The sequence below is a fragment of the Prionailurus viverrinus genome, chromosome D4 (assembly GCF_022837055.1).
Source record: "Prionailurus viverrinus isolate Anna chromosome D4, UM_Priviv_1.0, whole genome shotgun sequence".
Lineage (NCBI taxonomy): Eukaryota > Metazoa > Chordata > Mammalia > Carnivora > Felidae > Prionailurus > Prionailurus viverrinus.
In genome coordinates this window covers 14,387,719-14,412,296 of record NC_062573.1, presented here as the reverse complement: position 1 = coordinate 14,412,296, position 24,578 = coordinate 14,387,719, and the positions used below count along the sequence as shown (strand labels likewise).

The 24,578-nt window shown below is 42.2% G+C and overlaps 2 protein-coding genes across 6 annotated transcripts; one reads left to right on the top strand and one right to left on the bottom strand.

The window, feature by feature from the left end:
- Positions 1–479: 479 nt before the first annotated feature.
- CDC26 (cell division cycle 26) lies at positions 480–7,025 on the bottom strand. 3 transcript variants are annotated; one of them, XM_047829756.1, is made up of 4 exons: positions 6,886–7,025; positions 4,910–5,018; positions 4,273–4,394; positions 480–910 (listed from the first exon to the last, which is right to left on the bottom strand). In XM_047829756.1, the coding sequence occupies exons 2-4, from the start codon at positions 4,959–4,961 to the stop codon at positions 734–736; spliced, it is 351 nt and encodes a 116-aa protein (XP_047685712.1). In that variant the 5' UTR covers positions 4,962–5,018; positions 6,886–7,025; the 3' UTR covers positions 480–733. The 3 variants fall into 3 exon arrangements, with proteins under 3 accessions (XP_047685712.1, XP_047685713.1, XP_047685714.1); XM_047829757.1 differs by lacking the exon at positions 6,886–7,025 and adding an exon at positions 6,735–6,868; XM_047829758.1 differs by lacking the exon at positions 6,886–7,025 and adding an exon at positions 6,481–6,695.
- A 112-nt stretch (positions 7,026–7,137) lies between these two features.
- On the top strand, positions 7,138–23,599 carry PRPF4 (pre-mRNA processing factor 4). 3 transcript variants are annotated; one of them, XM_047829746.1, is made up of 14 exons: positions 7,138–7,241; positions 7,989–8,166; positions 9,225–9,411; positions 12,921–13,008; positions 13,527–13,606; positions 13,779–13,872; positions 14,342–14,436; positions 15,601–15,659; positions 16,587–16,710; positions 18,573–18,662; positions 21,322–21,444; positions 21,555–21,662; positions 21,753–21,871; positions 22,391–23,599. In XM_047829746.1, the coding sequence occupies exons 1-14, from the start codon at positions 7,215–7,217 to the stop codon at positions 22,582–22,584; spliced, it is 1,566 nt and encodes a 521-aa protein (XP_047685702.1). In that variant the 5' UTR covers positions 7,138–7,214; the 3' UTR covers positions 22,585–23,599. The 3 variants fall into 3 exon arrangements, with proteins under 3 accessions (XP_047685702.1, XP_047685701.1, XP_047685704.1); XM_047829745.1 differs by having other exon boundaries at positions 7,986–8,166; XM_047829748.1 differs by lacking the exons at positions 7,138–7,241; positions 7,989–8,166; positions 9,225–9,411; positions 12,921–13,008; positions 13,527–13,606 and having other exon boundaries at positions 13,829–13,872; positions 15,562–15,659.
- The last annotated feature ends 979 nt before the right edge of the window (positions 23,600–24,578 follow it).

The following is a 24,578-nucleotide window of genomic DNA, read 5'->3' as shown; positions in this document are numbered from 1 at the left end:
CCTCTCAGATTAGCTCCTGGTGGCAAAAGCTCTTAGGCAAGTTGGAAAAGATTGGCAAATTGGAATGATGGGAATATTGTTAGCATTCCTATTATCATGTTTCCCTCCACTGCCTGCCCCCCCCCCCCAAATTATGCCCAAACTAGCTACAAAGCCATTCTGTAAACAGATTCTGGAAACCCACAGCTTGATCACATTTATACAAAATCACTAGAATCTAATCTCCACAAGGGCAGAGATCTTGGATTTTGTTCACTGATGTTACTAAATGCCTAAAATGGTCCTGGCACATAACAGAAACTCAATAAATACTTGAAGAGACAAGTTGAATGAGTCCATGACAGGGATCAACTGCAAGTGTCCTGTGTTTAGACACTCAGTAAAGGTGGGAAGAATGATGTCACCTCTTGGAGCAATTACCTTTCAAAGTCTTGAGGTTAACAGTACTATGCTTATACTTCATTAAGGGTGTTGCACACTTTTCCAAAAATAGATTTATTTTTAAAAACAAAAGTCAGACAAGTTTTATAGAGTCAAATTTTCCAGAGATAAACTAGAGTTTGGATTTCCACTTAGAGTGAAAGGTAAGCATTAGTTATCTCATGCAGAAGTATTTCTCTGCAGGAGTAAAACATTCTGCTTGACTTCAAGCACTCAATTCTCTAAACCGTATTTGTACTTCTGCCATCATTTTACTCCATTCCAGGGCTCTGGCATGCAAGATAATCTGCCTCTAAAATTCAAAACTTCCAAATTGAGATGAACGATTGTTAGGCTTGGGTTGGGGTTTATAACCAATTCGATCATTAATCATTTGTTCCCGGTTCTTGGGGTCACTGCTGAGCCCAATGGCACCTTCTCCATCACTGATTCCTACGACATCCACTTCTTCCTTTTGTTTCTTACGGTTCTGAAAGTATAAAAGTTTTAGGATTTAGGCAACATTCTTCCCATTACCAAACATTTATTTAGCACCTACCATGCACTAGGCATACGGTAAAGTCTAGGGTTAGGGTCTATGGAATAATAAGCTGAAATCCTAGGTTTAAATGGATAATAAGGGTAAGGGGGATACAGGGATATAGTGATAAAAGATATAACCCCTACCCTCCAGGACGTCACAGTCTAACTGGGAAACAGGTAAACAGACAGTGACAACACAGGGTGATCGTGGCTATGACAGAGGCAAGTCCACACTACCAAAGAGACACAAAGAAGGGAGAATTGGGTGTGCAGTGGTACAGCTTCAGAGCAGGAAGCTGCAATTAGAAAGATAAATAATAATGAGAAGATGGATGTTAGCTGAACATGCTGTGGTCATCATTTCACAATATCTGTCAATCACACCATCATGCTCTACATCTTAAACTTACAGTGATGTATGTCAGTTACTCCTCAATAAAACAAGAAAAAAAAAAATAAGAGTTGGTAGACAAGAGGGAGAGAAGGGTGTTTCAGTAAATGTATTATTCAAGAGAACAGATGGAAAAATTAAGTGGTAAAGCAATAACCACCAGAAATTAACAGTTTCCCTAACACCATGAGATTAAATGTAACACAGGAATACAAGGTTTTGTGCTAGCTTATCAAAAGGCCTGTGTTTCAAGGTTTCATTTCGTTTTCAGGTAAAAGGGTTGGCTCTTACATCACAAGTGACTGCAGAATTCAAGTCAATGTCTTAGTTTGGTCACTTTTTTTTTTTTTTTATTTAAGTAATCCCTACACCCAACGTGGGGCTTGAACTCACAACCTCGAGATCAAAAGTTGCATGCTCCACCGACTGAGCCAGCCAGGTGCCCCTCAGTTTGATCATTTTCAAAGACAGACTAACCCTGATCCCATAACTACTACTACCTAACTATAAAGATGGTATTAGATAATAACATTCCCTGAGAGAATAAACAAATGTTTTACCCAGTGTGCATTAGGAGAATGACTACTCTAGCCACTGGAATCCCCACTATTATTCACCACTTACTAATGAACTCCGCATGTAAGTGCCAAGATCATAGAAGTACACTGAATAAGATGTTACTTTATACATATATATGTATGTGTGTATATAAAATGACCTTTCCGAGTTACTCTCTAGTTAGTCTACGTTACCAATAAGTAACATTACAAAGTTCACCCCAAATACCTTAGTGAAAACAGGTTAAAAGGCAAAGGATACTATCATTTTATAAGCCATGAGAAACTGAGAATGTCCAAATGGAATGAAATCATTTAAAAGGCTTCCCACCATGAATAACTGCTGACTGTTTCAGAATCCAGAGTCATCAAAATGGAATTAAACTAATTTCAGTAACAAATGAAATACCAGTTTCTATTGGTTTCATTTAAGTTTAGTTTAAGGCAAAACTATTCCTAAGTTGCTCTAAAACAGGTCAAACTCACTGGATAATTGCCTTTAGTAGAAAGACTGACTCAATAGTGAGCTGATTCTGCAGAGTCAAAGTTCAGTATGCCAACACTTTATGAGACTCATTCCAGCTGAAGTTTAAACCATACTGAAAGGGCATTTCAGGGAAAGAGAACCGAGAGTGCAGAGGCACTGAGATTAAAGATAACTTGTCAGTGGAAGATAAAGTGGAGAGATGAGCAAGGACTACGCCACAAAGGGCCTTGTACACCATCCTAAGGAGTCAAGGAGTTATTCTGAGGGTTACTAAAGAATTTAAGTCTTATCAATGGACATCTAATACTAGGGGATAAGCTACACTTAGAAATACATACTGAGGGGCACCTGAGTGGCTCAGTCGGTTAAGTGTCTCTTGATCTCAACTTAGATCTTGATCTCAGGGGCATGAGTTTAAGCCCCACGTGGAGCCTACTTAAAAAAAAAACAAAACAAAACATACGGAGTTCCTACCATCATACCAGACGCTGGGATCTCAACAGTGAAGCAGACAGACATGATTTCTACAATCAAGGCTCCTAATATAAATGCTTTTACAATAAGCAAATCATTGTAAATTATAACAAATGCTGTAAAATAAAAGAATAGAGTGCTTTGAGAGACCCTAATGAGATGGTGACAGCATGATGGGAATGACACCCTTAACTTGGGATAGGTCAGAAGCAGCATCTCAGACTGAGAAAGTGACATTTAAACAGACATGAAGAAAGGGGGAGAGGAAAATAACATGGGCAAAGGCCACGAGTGATAAAATAGCTTGGCATGTTCAAGGAAATGGAAGAAAGCCAGTGTGCCTGGGGTACAGAGACCAAAGCAAAGAATGCCAGGAGGTAAAACCCGAGGGGCCAGAACATACCAAATCTTGTAGGCCATGGTAAGGAACTGAGATTTTATTCTATGCGCAGGAAACCATGAGTAGTTTTAAGCAGGGGAATGACATGATCTGAAAATTTTTAAAGATCATTCTAGAAACCTGATGGAGAATGGATTAACGAAACTAAAATGCAAGTAGGAAGACCATTTAAGACGCAACTGAGATTGTACAGAGAGAGACGATGGTTACTTGGACTGGGGTTGTAACCGTGGAGATGCACAGGGCAAAAATAAAGGGTAAGGAAAAGCTAGAACTCAGGAGTGACTCCTAGATTTCTGACTTGAGCATCTATATAGATACCCACAAGGGAACACTGAGGTGGAACCGCCTTGAGGAAAAAAATCAAGAGGTGTTTTGTTCTAACGTGTTCAGTTCAATAGGCTGAACAGTGACCTCCAAAGCTCTTTGGTCCTAATCCCTGAACCTCTAAATGTTGCCTTACATGGGAAAAGGGTCTTTGCAGATGTGATAAGGATCTTGAAAGAGACATTATCCTGAATTATCTGGGTGGGCCCTAAACGCCATCACATGTGTCCTTGTAAGAGAGGGCCAAGGGAGATTTCACAGACAGAACAAGAGAAAACAATGTGATCGTGGACACAGAGATTGAAGTGATGTAGCCACAAGTCAAGGAATACCAGTGGCTACCAGAAGCTGAGAGTCAAGGAATGGATTCTCCTCCAGAGCCTCTCGAGGGAGCATGGGTCCTGCTGACACCTTGATTTGGGACCACTCACACTGATTTCAGATTTCTGGCCTACAGAATGGTAAAAAAAAAATAGATTTCTGTTGTTTTAAACCACCAATTTTGTGGTAATTTGTTATAGCAAGCCACAGGAAACTAACACATGAAGTCTGAGATGCCTGTACAGCATCCAAATAGAGGTTTCAAATAAGCTATTGGTATAAGCATCTGGAGTTCAAAAGTTAAGAGCTATTGTTTTAAATATCCCTAAGGGTTCAAAAGTTGTATTCTTACCTCCAGGTCCTTTCGAATGCTCTCAAACTCCTCGATGTCATCAAGCTTCAGCTCCAGGCGGGTTGGTTTTCGCCGCAGCATAATGAGATCAACCCCAAGGGCCAGACCCAGTGAACTGTCAGCTGTTAGAAATAGCAGAGGAGGAAAAACTGGAGGGAAAAAACCTCAGCTACAAATACAAGATCAATTTGTCAGCATGCATGCTAAATGACTAGTGATACAAAAGACTCATCTGGGTTCACACAGACACTTTGATGTCATCTGATGTATGATTATTACATGATGGAGATCTGTAACTCCGCAATTCCAAAAAAAACAGTTTTCAAGGAAAAAAAAAAAGGAGCAAAATGCCTATAAAAGAGAATTCTAGGCAATAATCGCCTTAATCTTATGCTCCAGTCACATTTAAAGAAACATTCCACCTTAGAGAATAAAGTTAAAATATCCCATCTTACAAATAAATTAAATAAATAAATAAATCATCACATCTTAATTCGGTATAGTTAGTGGGAGAGTACACAGCCGTTAAATTTGTTCAGCTCTGTGTGAGAACTGTAAGAGATTTGTGAATCTGTAAGAGATTTCCTGAATACTGAAATCAGTTTACTAAATTTTAGGCAAACTCCATATAACTCACAATTCACGGGGTTATCCGCAGGGTCTAAATAGGTCCTAAATGGACAGGTCATTCATTAAACAAACACTTCTTGTGCTCCAGCTACAGAGTTAAAAGGCATAGTCGCAGTCTGTGGGGAAAACAAACACGTAAACAGAAAATTGCAACATACTCTAATAAGATGATGAGGATAACACGATGGCACCACACAGGCACCCAATCCAGTCTGGGCAGAGCGTGGGGAAGACAGGGATGTGGAAGACTTCCTGGAGGAGATCTCTAAGCTGACTTGTGAAGGGCAGGCAGAGAAAGGAGGGTAAGGAAGGGCATTCCAGGCAGAGAGAACAAGTACGCAAAGAGGCTCAAAAGAACACTCTGAAAACCCAAGGTAACGCTTATGCTAACAAAAAGCAATTTCCTTAAAGACAGTGAAACTCCCCAACTGAGTTCACAACCTGTTGAGGGCAACATCTTTATAGTCTCCATTGCCCCAAGTAGTGTGAATCTATAATAACCAGTCAGTAAATGTGTTGTTGAATAAACTAAGACACCCCAATTAGACGAAATGAACTTTTCTTGAACGCTGTGCTACGCTTTTCCACTCCCCTTCTTTGGACTTTTATTTTAACACAGAAACCCTCTGAAGCTGACAAAATTAGCTCTATATTAAAAATGAAGTTGAGGCTGTTCAGTGTGGTTAATAAATGTCAGCCTCCTATAAAAACTACATGGTGAAAATTAAATGAGAATGATGTAAGTGAAAGCTCCTTTAAAGTACGTACAATTACAGGGGCGTCTGTCTGGCTCAGTCGGTAGGTAGTGCACACATAGTCTTAATCTCAGGGTCATGAGTTCAAACCCCATGTTGGGTGTGGAGCTTACTTTCAAAGAGTATGTACAGATATAAATTATTATTACATCTATCTAGGAAGTAGCTAGAGACTCTGAAGTATACGAAGGAAGAAATGTATCCTCCCTGGAAGCTTGGAACAGAACCGGCTGGCACATTACATTTCAAAATTGCTTTGTATGAAATCAAATACTATCTTGAATTCAATGTAAACAAATGGTAGAGGAAGCCAAAGTTCCAAGGGGGGAATAAGGGAGGAAAGAATATTTAAAAGGAAGAAAAACCCTGCTGTAGGTTTTCTTCACTTTTCTGCAAACTGTGAAAAGCTCGCCACTAGGAGGCAGTACAGAGTAACGGGCAAAAGCGCTCCCTCAGGAGGCCAAAGGGCAGGGGGCGAGATTCTAATGCCACACGCCACTGATCTTGGACAATTAGTTTCATCTTTCACTGGCCCTTAGTTTCCTCGGGTTTCTGTACTCTGTTGTTGCATAGATTGAACGACGTAATGCACAGCAAGTTCCTAGAACGTGAGTTGGCATTTAGTAAACACTCAATAAACAATAGCTATTATTATTGTAATTGCCCTTGGGGAAGGGGGGGGGGGGCTGTCCAGCTCAAGAAACACCAATAGTTTAAGCATCTCCACCCCCAACACGGGGGCAAAACCTTTGCCTTGTTACCTCCGATGTCCCAGCACCCAGCGGAACCCAGGGCCACGCAGAGTTGCCTGGGCTCAGTTTACCTGACGCTTTCGTGGGCATCATCTCACTCGGAGTCCGACACAAAGACCGGGCTGAATACAAACTTCAACAAAAGCAGGCCGTACCTCCTCCTCCGGGTCTTTATTTTTACTTTGGCGCTAGAGGGCTCTTTGAGCCCAATCTGTCGCCACTGCTCAAATACACCAAAAATTCACCCAACTCAGAGGAAGGCCCTGGGACGACGTCCCCACAGCGGAGAACAGCACTCCCTCCGCAGCTCCAGAGCGGCACTCACCAGTCCAGGGAGAGGGTGTCCATGGCAACATGGCCCTCCGCTCAGGAGGCGTGAAACCCCTCTTATTAGGGCCAAGAGCGACAACCGGCCTCGGAAGCCCTCCATTTGCTACCGGAGTTCAGCCCAGGGCCGCGCGACTCGACGCACCTACCTCTTTTCAACCCAGCTCAGCCTCTTCCCGGAACCCCGGCGCCCCCCGCGAGTCTCCTGCTAAGCTCACTGGACTACACTTCCCAGACTGCTCTGGACTTCCCTCCTGCAGAACCTCGTCCTCCGCCCGCTTTCCTCAGAGACTCTTCGATTGGCACCACGACTCTCGCCTACTACGATTCCCATCATGCTACCCGTCACCCAGGACGCTACGTCGGCCCTCGGCCCACTTCCGGTCGGTGACGTACTTCCGCTTTGCTGGGCGCGCGGTGGACGGTCTGAAACGCAGATCTCGACTTCGGCTGGGGTTTCGCGGCTCCAGAGCTCAGCATGGCTTCCTCACGAGCCTCCTCCACGGTACGGATGTCAGCTCACTCCGGCAAGAAGCGCGAAGGGGGCTGGGAGGGTGTTCTTGGGGGTTGGGGCCGCTCGGGAACGGGCTAAGGCGGTGGAGGACTGGGGTGAAAGGCTGCGAGACTCGGTCCTGCCTTAGCGCTGCAGCGTTTTCCTGATCTCTGAGTGCTTGCCTGTGTTTTAGTTGATTTGCATCTCTCACTACAGCCCCTAACGGTAAATACCTCTTCCGACTGGTCCAAAAACGGAGCTCTGAAAGGGAGTAATGTTGTGGCCCAGATGTATGTCTGTGTCAGACTTCTTAATTGTAATAAGGCCTTCAAACTTCATGTCTGTTGCCTTACGACTGAAAACGTTTGAAATGTGTAGGCCGGTAACTAACTTGTTCCCCCTTAATAATTGCGTTGGTTATTTGTTATCCTTTCCCCTGTGATGAGCCGAAGCCTCGGGTGTTTCATAAAACCCAAGAAGAGATTGCCACCGAATGATGTAAACATGTGCCAAAGCAAACCTTTGATAGAAAAATTACCAAAAATAATTCACTAGTTTTTCCACCCTCTTCCTATCTGCAAAACTTAAGTGATTAAGAGACCCCCCCCCTCCCCGCCCCACCCAATCAGTGAAGATACCTTAACTGGTGTCCAGCTTGTCCTTTGGGGAGGAAATAGGATTGAAGCTCCATCCTTTGGGGGAAGCCTAGTGAATTGCTAAGACTGAGCCTTAAGTTAATCCAGGTCTTTGATTTAGCAGGCAACCAAAACTAAGGCACCTGATGACTTAGTTGCTCCTGTTGTGAAGAAACCACATATCTATTACGGAAGTTTGGAAGAGAAGGAGAGGGAGCGTCTGGCCAAAGGAGAGTCTGGGATTTTGGGAAAAGAGGGACTTAAAGCTGGAATTGAAGCAGGAAATATTAACATAACCTCTGGTAAGATGCAAATTGTGAGTCCCTCATTATCTTTGTTTTATAATGTCAAAAAATTCTCAATTAAATTTGCATCTTTATAAGGCCATCCTTTGCCTACCCCAGTTAGCAACATCCAGAGAGACTTTTTCTTAAAACCTTTTATACAGTTTTTCTCCCATTCACTTGTTAGTAATTTTACCAGGAATTTATTCAGTGTATATTGAAGTTTATTTATTTTGAGAGAGAGAATTCGAGTGGGTGGGGCCCTGTTCAGCACAAAGCCCGATGTGGGACTCAAACTCATGAACCTAAGCAGAAAGTAAACCTGAGTTGCAAGCTTAACTGACCCATACACCCCTAATAAGTATGTGTTTGGATTCAAATTGATTCCATTTGTCTTCTGAAGATCTAACATAGTTCTGGCATTGATTTGAAGCTACTGTGGTTTGTACCATTCTCTCCTTTTAGTTCTCCAGTTTTCGCACTCAATGAAATATGTTTTAAGTCACAAAACTAATAGTTATTTTTATTTTGAAAGAAATGAAACTAGAAATGTGTGAAGTAGAAAATGTTGTAATCCTTATTAACTGGGTTTTTCAATAATTTAATAAAGCTGTAAAAATTTGTAATTTTTTTCATAAATGAAATTGTGATGTACAGATTGTTTTTATTTTTTATTTTTGGGAGAGAGAGAGAGTGAGTGCACGAGCAGGGGAGGGGTCAGAGGGAAGGAGGGAAAGAAAGAATCCCAAGCAGGCTCCACACTCAGTGCGGTGCCCGACATAGGGCTTGATCCCACAACCCCGGGATCATGACCTGAGCCAAAATCAAGAGTCAGACAACTCAACCGACTTGACCACACAGGCCCCCCCCCCCCCCCCCAATTTTCCTGCCTTTTAAAGCTGTGCCATTTAGTTTTTTGTGTTTGACACAATCTAATAAACTGAGAAACAATAAACTATGAATTTATGTACTAGATTAGTTCCCAGAGGTATACACAGACTCCAATTGTAAGACATTTTTTCTCCTATTTGAAGAAGATCTGGTGATTATGCTGATATTGCCTGTTCTTTTTATAGGAGAGGTGTTTGAAATTGAAGAGCACATCAGTGAACGACAGGCTGAAGTATTAGCCGAGTTTGAGAGAAGAAAGCGAGCCCGGCAAATCAATGTTTCCACTGATGACTCAGAGGTCAAGGCTTGCCTTAGAGCTTTGGGGGAGCCCATCACACTCTTTGGAGAGGGTCCGGCTGAAAGAAGAGAAAGGTGCCCTTTCTAAATTTTTACCCTCATCTTTAATCACAAGGTTCTACTTTCCAATTTCAGTTGATATTTGTAGTAAAACTTTGATAGAACGTCTTAGGTAATGTTAATAAAATATCTTACTCAGTTGTTTTTATATAGTGTAGCCCGTGATCTAAGTAGGCCAGTTTTTTACTCCATTACTAATTTTTTTTTCTAAACTATGAATATGGTGTTAATATACGAACCCCCCTTCCCCAGTATGGAATTATGAGTTGGGTAAATATTTGTTGTCGAACTTGGAACATTTAGACAACACTCTTTCTTTGTCAGTGACATAAAACATAACGATAAGTACTTTTTGGTTATTATTGAAAGGTTATTCTTCAGATGATGTTCCTCTTGTGATTTTAAGGTCACAGAGTCTCTTAGTGACAGGCTAGTCATACACAGTTATGAGGACCTCCCTTGTCTTTCTGTCCACTGTCCCATCTCTCCCTTTCATCATTTTTTTTTCCTGGTTTGCATGGTCTGTGCATTTAGTCACTAAACCTCTCCCACTATCTCGTGTCCATTAAATAGAACCAATAATGTTGGGCCTGTTTAAATAACAAGGGGAAAAAAAAACAACAACAACACTGTGTACCAACCCAGTATCTTACAAAACCAGGCTGGCTGGCCACAAGGTGGGAGGAGCGGAGAAGAGGGGGCAACTCTGGGCAGGTAGCTGGGGGCCAGGAAGGGCTAAAGGACAGACAGAAAAGGCAGCTCCCAGATGGGAGGGGGCTGGTTGTCCTAGTGGGGGAGGGGTGCAAACGGTACTTCAGAAGAGTGGAACTTGGGGAGGGGACCAGTCAGTGCTTTCTCTACCAGAGCACAGTGTTGGAGGAGGTGCTCTGTGTCACCGCTTGCCTACCTCTGGCACTAGGAGAACTGAGCCATGAGCCCTGGGTATGATGAGCTCCTCTGAAGCATGGATGACAGCCTGCCCCCCCCCCCCCCCCCCCGTCCCCTTTTCCTTGAGGCTCAGCTACTCCTCACTTACTGCATTTACTTTCTTTGGGCCCTTACCCCTCATTTATTCATCAACAAACCGACCACTGCCACATTGAAATTGCTCTTTATTAAGGTCACTAATTTATCTTTAAGAATAGCCCGGGTACACTGTCAGCTACTCCCTCTTTGAAACACTCCCTTTCATAAACCAAATCCTAATTTTTCTCCTATTTCTCTGGCTAATTCTTCTAAGCCTCTTTTTTTCCCCTGCCTAACCTTTATATACTGCAGTTCTTTGTCTTGATTCTACACTCATCCTGGGCGATGAGATCCACTCCCGTGGCATTGTTTACCACGTATATTCTGAGGACTCCCAGATCCCTATTTGTAGCCTAGATATTCTGTAGGTACTTCAAACTGGACATGTATAAATCAAACTCATCTGTTTCCCTCCCTTCTCTTATTCTCCTTTTAAATAACATTACCATTCACAGTTTTCAGTTGTCTTACCTCCTTTGTAATCCGTCAGCAAAATCTAGTCTGTTCTAGATTTGTGCCCAAATGTACCTCTTTTCTCTACCTTCATTGCTTTCACACCTAGATGATTGTAATAGTCCCAGACTTGTGGTATTGCTTGCTTAAAATCCAACAGTGTCTTATTAAACATAGAGTAGGGGTGCTTGTGTGGCTCAGTTAAGCATCTGACTCTTGATTTCATCTCAGGTCATGATCCCAGGGTCATGGGATCGAGCCCTACATCAGGCTCCTGACTGAGCGTGGAGCCTGCTTGAGACATTTCTCCCTCTCCCTCTCTCTCCCCACACTCCCTCTCTCTCCCTGTCTTTCCTCCGTCTCTCTCACTGTGTCTCACTCAAAATAAATAAACATTAAAAACAACAACATGGAGTAAAAAAAACTGTGGATCATACTCTTTAATCTTTTGTGCCTCTCTTCCCCAATTTAATAGACTTAGTAGCCTTAAGGGTCTTCCTGGAATACTCAAACTCTTTTTCTGTTTTTCCGCTTAATTTTTCTTTTTGCCTTTTTTTTTTTTTTTTTAAATGTTTGTTCACTTTTGAGAGAGAGACAGAGTGGGAGCATTGAGGGGCAGAGAGAGAGGGAGACACAGAATCTGAAGCAGGCTCCAGGCTCTGAACTGTCAGCACAGACCCCGACGTCGGGCTCGAACCACAAACCATGAGATCAGGACCTGAGCCAAAGTTGGATGCTTAACCAACTGAGCCACCCAGGCACCCCTCCCCTCTCTTGCCTTTTAAAGCCTTTTTATTCTTTTGGTTTCAGCATAAATGCCACCTTCTCAAAGAAGACTTTTATCACCTGACCCCTTATAAAGTAAGCCCCTTCTTTATTACCTCTCATAGAATGTTACTCTCTCAACAGCATTTACAAAGAGTATACTTTTAGTGTTGTTTATCTTGCAACCAACAGCGAAGTCTTACTATGGCGACCCTTAGGTGAATGTCTCGAGTCCCTACTGCCTCTGTCTTAATTCAGACCACCATTAAGACTCTGGGGATTCCTAAATAGTAGACTGATTTCCCTGCCTTTATTATTCCCTCTTCAGTCCATTCTCTCTATTTCCCCAGGGATCTTTCTCAAAGGTAAACCGTCTTTACCATGGCATGAGGAGCTCTTTGTGACCTGGCCCCTACTTCTGTTTGTAGCCCTAGCTTTCACCAGCCCTTTTCTGGCACTCGGTGCTCCAGCCATACTGAACTATTTGTGATTCCAAGTTCAACATGTTTTGCTGTCTCCAGACCTTTGCATTTGTTGAACCCTCAGCTTCAGTTGTCCTTTCCCATTCTTGACCTGTCGACCTTACTAATTGAGGACTCAGTGTAGGGAACACCTCTCTGAAACCATCCCTGATTTTCCCTTCAAGCCTAGGTTAGGTATTTCTTTTGTTTCCCCTCAGTGCCCAGCACTTACCACTGTCAATACTTACTATAACGTATTGTGGTTCCCTGTTACTTTCTGTCCATCCACCTTCTCCCTTCTCCCTTCGCCACCCCCGTTCCCAACCCCCAGGATTATGCTACTTGGAATGAAGAACTGCTACTTAGTAATTTTTGTACACTTAGCACCTCAGTGCATAATCCGGCACATTGTGGCATGGAGCAAAGGTTGGCTGTCTTCACAGACCAAGTGGTAGCAGTGTTGGGGCTCGTTGACTCTAAACTGAAAACAGTAATTGCTTATAGTCCAATTTAAGCAATCTCTAGATAAAGAAGACCGAGTGAAAGAAATCACACTAGAGGGATGCCTGGGTGGCTCATTTGGTAGAACATGTGACTCTTGGTTCTTGGGGTCATGAGTTCGAGTCTCACATTGGATCTAGAGATTACTAAAAAAATGAATAAACTTAAAAAAAGAAAAATCATGCTGGAAGTTTAGGCATGATATGACTCTTAACATTGCCTTAAATGGAGAGAGTAGGGCAAGCTTTCTCCCTTCTTAGATACATTTTTCCTAGCTTTATCTCAACTCCATTTAAATTCTGATCTTTTTTGTTACAGGTTGAGAAATATCCTCTCAGTGGTTGGTACTGATGCCTTAAAAAAGACCAAAAAAGATGATGAGAAATCTAAGAAGTCCAAAGAAGAGGTAAAATATGTCTTTGGCGTCAGTAATAAAATGAAGGAAGTGAGGGGTTAGTTCTCTCATTTTCTGTTTTCAGGGTTTGCTTTGCTAGAGGGAAGGGAAGTTTTGAGGATTCTACCATTCAGGAATAGTTGTTGACCATAGTTTGTGGTTCCTGTGTGGGTATAAATGAAGGTAGGTAGGTTTCAACACATGGAAAAAACCATAGCATTCCTAGTGTAACTTCTAACAAGGAACCGGAAGCCATCCAATAAGAGTTCATAAAAACACAGTAGAGGGGCACCTGGCTGGTTCAGTCAGTGGAGCATATGACTCTTGATCTCAGGTTTGTGAGTTCAAGCCCCACATTGGGCATGGAGCCTACTTTAAAACACACACGCAGTAAAAAGCACACACACCTGATTTCATCCTATGACTGAGCTAATTCACCTTTTTTCTAGACAGTTACAATAGAGAACTGACAGCTATGAGGAGCAGGAATGCTTCAGACTTAACATTTCTGCTCTTAATTTAAATTTCAGTATCAACAAACCTGGTACCATGAAGGACCAAACAGCCTGAAGGTTGCTAGACTGTGGATTGCTAATTATTCGCTGCCAAGGTACAGAGAGCCTCTAGAAGGAGAAAGAAGTATATTTTTTCTTGTTTTCTCTTAAGCAGTGATGATCTGTTTTATAAAGACTGGTGGTTCTTAAATGAAACTGATGGTTGGAATACTTGTGTGGACCTTTGTTTCCAGTCTGTCTGTTCACAGTAATGTTTCTGTGTCACAGGGCAATGAAACGCTTAGAAGAGGCCCGTCTCCATAAAGAGATTCCAGAGACAACGAGGACCTCCCAGATGCAAGAGCTGCACAAATCTCTCCGGGTAAGGTGCTCTCAGTGATTGTATAATATATTAAGGGCTCTTAACTACACATTAGATTTCCTAGTTCGGCCTGCCTCTTGGAAGGTACAGGCAACTGTGGCAGTTAAGGTGGCAGGAACCTGCTGTAATTAGGACTTAACAGAGGCCTGTGGGTCTACACTTCAGTTCCCCTTGAATATGTCAAAGCTGTACTTTAGCTCTCTCTATGGTTTTCCTGGGTGTGTTGAGCTGACACAGAAACTAGTGATACTGCTAGTGTAAAAGACAGCATGTGAGTTCCAGGTGAGCCTTAACTCCATTCGTTAACATAAGTATCTCCTAACAACAAAAGTGTAAAAGAATCTTGTGGGGGGAGGGAGGGTGGCTAAAACCAGAAAGTTGTTTTTTTTATTGTGGAAAAACCAAAAAACTCTTGGATCAGCCTATTAATGATTACTGTTTGTCTTTTTTTTTTTTTTTTTTTTTTAAGTCTTTGAATAATTTCTGCAGTCAGATTGGAGATGATCGGCCTATCTCCTACTGCCACTTTAGTCCTAATTCCAAAATGCTGGCCACAGCTTGTTGGTAAGTCCCATTTTACCGTGATATTTTTTCCTAAATGGAGGATAGGTTCGGGGGGGTGGGGGATCAGCCTTTTTCTTAGGTGCTCATTTCTGTGTCCTTTTCCTCTGCTTCTCATGATCATACCAAACTAGAGATGCCAGTACTTTCCCCTTATATTATACAAGATAGTCTGGGTATAATACTTCTGCCTGTTCACAAGGGACACCAGAGATCCATGACACGTCAGTCATGCTCTCGATGCTAGCATTTTGGAGCAGATAAATAGTGGATTTATAGACTTACCAGTATCCACACCTCAGTATAGCTTTTCTTTTTAAGTTAGATAGCCCAGGTAAGGTACTCTGTAAGCTTCAGTTGCCTTATGTGTAAAGGAGGATGAGATAACGTTGTAAACCATTTTACCTTAGTAGTGCGCCTTATGTGGTAAGGACTCAGTAAACACGAATTACTGTTTGTTGTTGTTGTTTTCTAGTTATTGCCACATATGCAGAAAGCCCTTAGGATGTGATAATTTTGTTGTTCTATTTAGTGATTCAGTTATTTTCCTGGGACATGGCCATCAAGTGAGAAGAGAAACTTCCTTACTTTGCATGCACAGGAACTACTTGACTAGATAGAAATTGAGCCTGGTTCAGGAGAAAGCGAAGGACCTACACAAATCCCCCTGTCTCTCCAAGCCTCCGCTACCTTCCTTAGAAGTAGAAATGATCATTCCCACATTATGTACCTCACAGGTCTATTATAAGGATCACTGAGATGATAGGAATAAAAGTAATTTGTTGGAAATTTTCTGAAATAAAGTCTTTTTAAAAAATTTTAGGGACTTTGTAAGTAGTAAAGTGCTCTTCATATTTAAGGAGTTAGTATGATTATTAATATTACTGTTGGATAGTTTAATTTGTCCTATTTTTCCTCACCGATCACTCTAGATGTTGAGGAGAATAGCTTGTGCTATATTAACTACAGTCCTGTAGAGGCCTCGGGTTGCGTGAGACGTGCATATAGCTTTCTTCTGTAAACCATCAAATGATAAGCTTTCTTTTTCTGTGTGCCACTGTAAAGTTTTTTGGGGGTGAGAAGAGATTGTGCTTTAGGAATGTTACCAAGGTACCTTTTCCTTCCCAGACCAACCCTGGCTGAGATGCTTTCCTTTGTATTTGATAGGAGTGGGCTTTGCAAGCTCTGGTCTGTTCCCGATTGCAACCTCCTTCACACTCTCCGAGGTGAGTTAGAATCTTGTTTATATGTCACTCGTTTTCCCAGCATGAACCCTCTTCAGACAGTGAAACTAATACTCTGCCTGACACTCAGACCCAGTGCAAGATTAATTTTTGATTTGAATTGACAGGGTTTGGTTTTCTCTGACCACAAGGTGGGCACATAATGACCTTATACACAAACCACTATTCTCTTGTGTACAACCCCACTCTGGCATTGTACAGTCTCTAGACCAAATAAATAAAGGTTGTTCGTGTTTTGCACCTTTTTTATTTTAAGTTTATTTATTTTGAGAGAGAGGCAGTGTGAGGGTGAGGGAGCAGAAAGAATCTGAAGCAGGCTCTGCATTGTCAGCATGGAGCCCGATATGGGGCTCGAACTCAGGAAACCCTGAGATCATGACCTGAGCTGAAATCAAGAGTTGGACACTTGACCGACTGAGCCACCCAGGTGCCCCTTTGTTTTGCTTTTTTTAATGTAATTTAAATGTTTTGTTTTAAGTTTATCTTTTATTTTGAGAAAGAGCATGAGTGGGGGAAGGGCAGAGAGGGAGGAAGACAGAATCCCAAGCAGACTCCACTCTGCCAGTGCAGAGCCCAGAACAGGGTTCAAACTCAACTGAGATCATGACCTGAGCTGAAACCAAGAGTCAGACGCTCAACCAACTGAGCCACCCAGGCACCCTTGTAATTTAAATATTGATTTAAGTTAAAACAGTTTTTTTTTTTTTAATAGTTGAGTAGTCACTTTACTACTCTTATCTGTCCACATGTTCTCCAATACTTGTCTGTGTTACTCATCATAGTCTGTTTTCACACATAAATTATAAGGAGTAGGGACCCGCTTCTGGGAAGGGAAGGGAATAAATAAAAAAAACAAACAAAAAACAACGAGTGGGGACCCTTTAACTTTCATCTCTTACACCCCTTCAGGCCATAACACAAACGTAGGAGCAATTGTATTCCATCCAAAATCCACTGTCTCCTTGGACCAGAAAGATGTCAATCTGGCGTCTTGTGCTGCTGATGGTTCTGTGAAGCTTTGGAGCCTTGACAGGTAAATATTACTGTTCTGTCGATACTGCAGTCACTAAGGTAAATAATTGCTTGGTTGGTCCTTGGGACCTGAAAATCTGGCATTTAACTCCAGAGATGATTTTGAGAGTCCAGGGAGCTTGGTGTGAATGTGGAATGTAGGATTTCTTTCTTAGACCTGTTCTCACCAAAGGAGTTGGGTCCGGTTTTTCTTGTTAATTTTGGACCTCGATTTTTGCCTCTAACATAGTGGCCATTGTTTTCCCACTCCAGTTATTCTGGAAAGATATATTTGCACCTCCTATGCAATACATTGACATTGGAGAAATGCACCATTTGGTAGATTGACTAAAGATAATATTCTTGGCAGCACATTGGTTCCTAGCAGATGGGCACAGGGGAGAGGAAAGTGAAGTTCTGTCTGACAGTCTTGCCAAGGAACTGATGTCTCCTCCCAACTGCTTCCTCCTTTGCCTAGCCTGTATTCTCCCGTTATAACAGTTGATGTTGTTGTTGTTTTTAACAGGTTTATGATGGTTGTATTCCAAAAAATTCTTGAAAGCACTTTGCTGGCTAAAAGAAATCTGAATTCAGTTGCTTAGTTGTTTTTTTTTTTTTTTTTCTTTGGGAAAGCACATGAGACTTTAATTCCAGGTTTCTGTAGAGGGCTAATTAGTTTCTCCATCCTTTGCCAGATAGGGTCTGTCTTCTGAGCAGAGCAAGTTTTAATTGGCTTCATATCACTTAGCAATATTTGTTCCCCTAGGGCTTTGATTAGCTCTATGTATGCACATTGACAAAGTTCCCTTTTTAATTGCCCTCCTTAGGGTTTGTGTTTATTTCCTTTCACTGGTGTTTCAGAACTTTTTTTCTGTGATTACTGGGGAGGAGAATTTAATGGTTACCAAAACGAAACTAAGCGTCTATTTAGGAGTTCCTTTTTTCATGTGGATCCTTCAACAAGCTAAAGTTTGAGGAAAATTTATCTGTAATCCACTTGCACCAAAACTGTTTGATTTCTGTAGCTTCATATCTCTATCAAAGTATGTTTTCTTTCTACAATCTTAACACTCCTTTGGTGTAAGGAGACTATTTTGCTTGTCAGGCTGAATTATCTTTTATTTTTCTCTAATCGTAAATGAGAATAGCATTAAGAGTTGATTATCGGGGCACCTGGGTGGCTCAGTTGGTTGGGCATCTGACTTAAGCTCAGGTCACGATCTCACAGTTCGTGAGTTGGAGCCCCGCATCAGGCTCTCTGCCCCTTCTCTTTCACTGTGTCTCTCTCTCAAAAACAAATAAACATTTAAAAATTAAAGAGTTGATTATCACAGTGAATTGAGATATAGAAAGATAGATAGTTGTTTATCGAAATACTTTGGGCAGTTTTGCCTTGTAAGCACATGAAATAGTCCCAAATCTTTTAAAACTTGGGAAAGTAACATAAATTGTTCCTTAAATTAAAAAAAAAAAAAAAAAAAAAAAGCCCTGCATTTTTTTTTCAACTTTTTTTTTTTTTTTTTTTTTTTTTTTATTTTTATTTATTTTTGGGACAGAGAGAGACAGAGCACGAACGGGGAAGGGGCAGAGAGAGAGGGAGACACAGAATCGGAAACAGGCTCCAGGCTCCGAGCCATCAGCCCAGAGCCCGACGCGGGGCTCGAACTCACGGACCACGAGATCGTGACCTGGCTGAAGTCGGACGCTTAACCGACTGCGCCACCCAGGCGCCCCAAAAGCCCTGCATTTTTAATAAACTATGAGTTTAGTTACATAGTCTCCTAAATCATACAGAATGGGTACATCGGTCACAACAGTTAACAAATTCAATGAACATTTATGACTATAAAATAGCTCACTCACTTGTATTTGTTTCTTTTTCAGTGATGAACCAGTGGCAGATATTGAAGGCCATACAGTACGTGTGGCCCGTGTAATGTGGCATCCATCAGGACGTTTCTTGGGCACCACTTGGTAAGCCATCCTGTTCTGTTCATACAGGCCCATGGCATGTTGTTAACCTTTACGACTAACTGCCAAGTAAATTTTAAGAACAGAAATCTTCAGGTAGGATTTTCTTGGACTGCAATGACTCAAAATCTGAAAAGAGTGTTATAAAGTTATTGCCAAGTGTATTTGCTTTTATTTTTTTCTTTAGTTGTTTTTTTTTTTTTAATGTTTTTTATTTTAGAGACCTAGCAGGAGCAGGGTAGGGGCAGAAAGAGAGAGAGAGACCCCGAACCCTAAGTGGGCTTCAGGCTCTGAGCTGTCAGCACAGAGCCTGACACAGGGCTCAAACCCATAAACCTCAAGATCATGACCTGAGCTGAAGTTGGGTGCTTAACCAACTGAGCCACCCAGGTGCCCCCAAGTGTATTTGCTTTTAAATTGCAGTTAATCAGAAATTTCAGTCGCTAATTGCCAGAAAACTAGAACTTTCACTTTTTTTCTTTTTTAAGGGAGTCGGGGAGGGGCAGAGAGAATCTAAAGCAGGCTCCATGCTCATCGTGGAGCCCAATGCAGGGCCCAATCCCATGACCCTGGTGTCATGACCTGAGCCAAAATCGAGTTGGACGCTCAACCAGCTGAGCCATTTAGGTGCCCCATATTCTCTTTACCAATGTTTTGTTTTGTTTCTGCCACACGTTGTATTGTAATCTCTCTGCTTACAAATCAGTCTCCCTTTCTGGAGTACCTGGCTGGCTCAGGCAGTAGAACATGTGACTCTTGATCTCTGATTTATAAGTTCAAGGCCCATGTTGGGTGCAAAGATTACTTAAAAATAAAATCTTTAGGGGTGCCTGGGTGGCGCAGTCTGTTAAGCGTCCGACTTCAGCCAGGTCACGATCTCGCGGTCCGTGAGTTCGAGCCCCGCATCAGGCTCTGGGCTGATGGCTCAGAGCCTGGAGCCTGTTTCCGATTCTGTGTCTCCCTCTCTCTCTCTGCCCCTCCCCCCTTCATGCTTTGTCTCTCTCTGTCCCAAAAATAAACGTTGAAAAAAAAAATTTTTTTTTTTTAATAAATAAATAAATAATAAAATAAAAGCTTTAGAGCCGTCTGGGTGGCTTAGTCGGTTAAGCATCCGACTTCAGCTCAGGTCATGATGTCACAGTTTGTGAGCCCTGTGTCGGGCTCTGTGCTGGCAGCTCCGAGCCTGGAGCCTGCTTTGGATTCTGTGTCTCCCTCTCTCTCTGCCTCTCTCTGGCTTGTGCACACAAGCACTCTCTGTCTCTAAAATAAATGTTAAAAATTTTTTCAAAAAAAAAATAAAATCTTTGTTAAAAGAGTGCAAATTGGTTTCCTTTTCTGGTTCTGTAAGTTCATTGAGGGCAGAATGTGTTAAAGAACTTTTTAATTGAGATGTAATTTACATGTAATAGAATGGACTTATTTTCATGCACTCATGTAACCCACATTCCTTTTAATAGAATATTTCCATCACCCTAGAAAGTTCCTTCATGTCCCTTCCCAATGGACTCCCCCTTCCAGAGCAACCACTGATCTGATTTGTATCGCTGTAAATTAATTCTGTCTGTTCATACTTTATGAATTTGTTTGTGGCTGGCTTCTTTTAGTCAGTATAATGTTTTTAAGATTCATTTATGTTGCGTGTTTCCTTTTTTTTTTTTTTAATTTTTTTTTTTTTAATGTTTATTTATTTTTGAAAGACAGAGACCAGAGACAGCATTAATAGGGGACGGGCAGAGAAAGGGAGACACAGAATCTGAAGCAGGCTCCAGGCTCTGAGCTGCCATCACTGAGCCCAATGCGGGGCTCGAACCCACAAACTGCTAGATCATGACCTGAGCTGAAGTCGGATGCGTAACTGACTGAGCCATCCAGCTGCCCCAGAAGTTTCTTTTTATTGCTGAGGAGTATTCAGTTGTGTGACTCTGCCATAGTTTACTTATCTGTTGTCTTACTGAAGGACATTTGGGCTTTTTCCAGGTTTGGATCACTCAGAATAAAGGTGTCATGAACATTCTCATATAGTGCTTTATACGAACATGTTTTTGTTGTTTAAGGTGTTTTTCGTTTTTTGCTTTTTACGTTTGTTTAAGTAATCTCTACCCCAACGTGGGTCTTGAACTCATGACCCTGAGACTGAGTCACGTGCTCCACCAGCTGAGCCATCCAGGTGCCCCTCTAGTTGCATTTATTAAAGAGACTTTGTTTTCCCTATTGAAATGGTTTTAGTGGTCTCATTTGAATATCTTTGACCAAAAATGTGTAGGTCTCTTCCTATACTTTCTCATCTGTTGCATTGATCTATTTGCTTATTGTTCTTTGTCTCCCCAGCATCAGTTGAAGGCCCAACAAATAGTCAGTGAGTAAAAAAACTTAACAGTTGAACTGAGAAAGAAAGAAGGCAACAGCCTTTGCTGGGCCATTCTTAGGAAATTGTATTCTTAAAATAGCCACTGAAGTAAGTTACTAGGAAGTCCATGGTTTCCCAGTTAGCACTCAAGACAGATATGCTTAGTTGTTGAGGTATTGTTTATACCAGAAAAGAATTTCTTGTTAATACGGTTGTACAAGTAGTTTCAGAAGCATAATTTAAGTTACAAGTGTTTTTAAGACATTGTAGGAACTGAGTATCTGCTAGTTAATTTCTAATTAATTTTTTTTGTAGCTATGATCGCTCATGGCGCTTATGGGATTTAGAGGCTCAAGAGGAGATCCTGCATCAGGAAGGCCACAGCATGGGCGTGTATGACATCGCCTTCCATCAGGATGGCTCTTTGGCTGGCACTGGGTAAGCCCTCTTCCACATAGCCAGGGGCAGCTAAGTGGTTCGCCTCTTATGTATGCTTGCTTCCACGGAGAAATGGATTCAGAGTGTTCATTTATAAATTCTTTTGTCAGGGGACTGGATGCGTTTGGTCGTGTTTGGGACCTGCGTACAGGACGGTGTATCATGTTCCTAGAAGGCCACCTGAAGGAAATCTATGGAATAAATTTCTCCCCCAATGGGTAAAATAAACTCATTGAATGACGGGAGGGAAGGGTTATTGGTCAGAATGTATCTTTGTTTCTGACTTCGATACTACACCTGATCCACAGCTACCACATTGCAACCGGCAGCGGTGACAACACCTGCAAAGTGTGGGACCTCCGGCAGCGGCGTTGTGTCTATACCATCCCCGCCCATCAGAACTTAGTGACCGGTGTCAAGTTTGAGCGTAAGTTTTCCTCCCGGTTTGCCCGTTCACAGGACAGGCAGATTGTACTTCACGGAATCCAGGCTAGGCTTTGGCTTCACTCGGAAGTGTGACAGGAGAGGATTTGGCCTCTGGTGAAGAAGGAGCAAATTCTAATTTCTTTCACCGTAGCGTATTTTCAGACACAGCTCTGGCACAGCTTGCTTCTTGTTTCAGGAAGTAAAGAAGACTTTTCATAAATGCTTTGAGTCATTTTTTTTTTCCATGAAAGTTGTAAGCACTGAATCCTTAATATTACTGTGAACAGATTGTCAGGGAAAAAGCCAGAAGAACTTAATAATGTTACTTGTTTCCCTAAGTCTGCTTGTAGTCCCTTTTTCCTGGAGGCCTTATAGGAATGTAGATGAGAATGTTGGACTTTTCCAAATGGGGAAATCCCTTCTTTTTCAAAATCATGTGTTCTAGCAGATTTTTGTGCTTTTATTTTCTTTGCTCTTTTGATATGTGAATTCCTCAAGCAGCTCCCCTTTTCTCTTAAAGCTATCCATGGGAATTTCTTGCTCACTGGTGCTTACGACAACACAGCCAAGATCTGGACACACCCAGGCTGGTCCCCACTGAAGACTTTGGCTGGCCATGAAGGCAAAGTGATGGGCCTAGACATTTCTTCCGATGGGCAGCTCATAGCCACTTGCTCTTATGACAGGACCTTCAAGCTCTGGATGGCTGAATAGGCAGGACCGTGGAAAAAGGACTCTAACCTCAAGCTCTCCCTTAAGAACCATTTTCAAAAGAAAGGGATTGATATTTTTTGTCCTATCACGTTTTTTGCCAGTTATCGTGTGTAGACCCTCTAAAGAATTGGATCTCCGGGCCTCCCTCCACTCCAGGTAGGCAGCCAAGTCTCTGGGTGTTGATGAACCCATTTCATAGTTGAAATTTTAATTTTCATCTTCAAGCCCTGCCATGGACTGCGTAGACATTGTTTTTGTTAATCTTTTGTTTGAATGCCTTGTTGCCTCCTTCACAGCACTCAGGATTGTGACTGGCTCCATTTTTAATTTTGAAACTTGGCTTTCCATTACATGGTACATGCTTCAGGACTACATGTGACCCACAGAGCAAGGTGGCTGGCCCGTAGTCTGGAAGCCCTCAACTTAAGAGGCACTTCTCACCACACACCGGTTAACCGATGCCTGACAGTGGGAACCTTTCCTCTACCTTGAGAAGGGAGATGAAGAGGTAGACCACAGCTGTGCTCAGAGCGATGCAGCAAAGATTTTACCTCTTCCTGTTGAGTTCAAATGGGATGCTCACTGCAACAGGAAGCTCAGAACTGAACATTGGCCCTGTCAGAAAATATCCTCCATTTTGCTCTGAAGTTTGGCATCCTTCGTGTCAGCTCAAAGCTAGGCCATCGTGTCAAGATGCAGTGAAACTTGTAGGACACAAACATGAAGTCTGTGTTGTGCCACCTCCTCTGTGTTGGTTAGAGGACGCACCCTAGTGTGTCCAGGTGACTGGAAAAAACCCTAGTGGACATTCCTGAACATAAACCTTTTCTTTTTTTTCTTTATTACACACTTGCTACAGAGTAAAATTCTGTCATAAAAACTGTCCTTTAAAAACTTATTTTGTATCGTTAAGCATTTTCTGAATCGCAGCCATCGGTCCATAGAAGCCCCCCCCCCTTTTTTGGTTGTTTTTGGTTTGAGATACAACGGATGATATTAAATATGGCTTATTCCAGTTCCAGTCTCCTTATAGTTTTTCGTAGAGACTGTTGGACTGTGGGCCAGACTAGCGGCGAGGCGTGTCTGGACTCTGTCATTCGTGCTCCTTGGTCCTGCAGTGGTACCTTCACCTCTGTCCATCCCAGATGTCCGGCCACTGAGCACTGGGAGGACACGGTCCATTCTCACAAAATACAGGAATTGGGAAGAAGAAAGGCATTTGAGAAGGGCTTCTATGATGGCTTTTCCTTAAATGTTAAAAACACTTTTCATTTGCAGTTCCAGAGAGCTTGACAGTGGCTTTGTCTAACTCTCCTTGGCAAACTGTGAGTGTGTGATGATATAGCTAAGTATTCTGTTTCATTTAATTTTAATTATAACCAGATAGTTGCATCTTTTGAGTACCTGTTAAGCTTCTGAATTACCAGCTCTATCCCCTCTTGGGCACTTGGCATTTCACTATTATTTAAGTATTAATGGGCTCTAGTTTCCTCCATAGTTGGCCACGAAAAATAATTCTTTGTTACTACTTTTGTAGTATGCATGCATGAGCTAATAGTGAACGTTAGTGTTTTAGCATGCAATTTGGATATAGTGTGTTAACAAAGGTTTTTCGTTTTTGTTTTTTTTTTTTTAATTTTTTTTTTTCAACGTTTATTTATTTTGGGGACAGAGAGAGACAGAGCATGAACGGGGGAGGGGCAGAGAGAGAGGGAGACACAGAATCGGAAACAGGCTCCAGGCTCTGAGCCATCAGCCCAGAGCCCGACGCGGGGCTCGAACTCGCGGACCGCGAGATCGTGACCTGGCTGAAGTCGGACGCTTAACCGACTGCGCCACCCAGGCGCCCCGGTTTTTCGTTTTTCAAATTTGAATTTTACTATTAGTTCCATTAAACTTTTTTTTTTTTTTTTTTTTGGTCCAAGAGATGTAGAGGTAGCAGTTGGGTGAGCACATTTTCACGTAAGCCTTTGGCAAAACAGTTACCTTGTGGA

Coding starts and splice junctions, on each gene's coding strand:
- CDC26 (XM_047829756.1), bottom strand. CDS start 4,961: ATGACCTGTCCATTTAGGACCTATTTAGACCCTGCGGATAACCCCGTG. Junction 4,395..4,909: donor TGCGGATAACCCCGTGAATT/GTGAGTTATATG, acceptor TATTTCTAACAG/CTGACAGTTCACTGGGTCTG. Junction 911..4,272: donor GCATTCGAAAGGACCTGGAG/GTAAGAATACAA, acceptor TTATACTTTCAG/AACCGTAAGAAACAAAAGGA.
- PRPF4 (XM_047829745.1), top strand. CDS start 7,215: ATGGCTTCCTCACGAGCCTCCTCCACG. Junction 8,167..9,224: donor AAATATTAACATAACCTCTG/GTAAGATGCAAA, acceptor TTCTTTTTATAG/GAGAGGTGTTTGAAATTGAA. Junction 9,412..12,920: donor CCGGCTGAAAGAAGAGAAAG/GTGCCCTTTCTA, acceptor TTTTTGTTACAG/GTTGAGAAATATCCTCTCAG.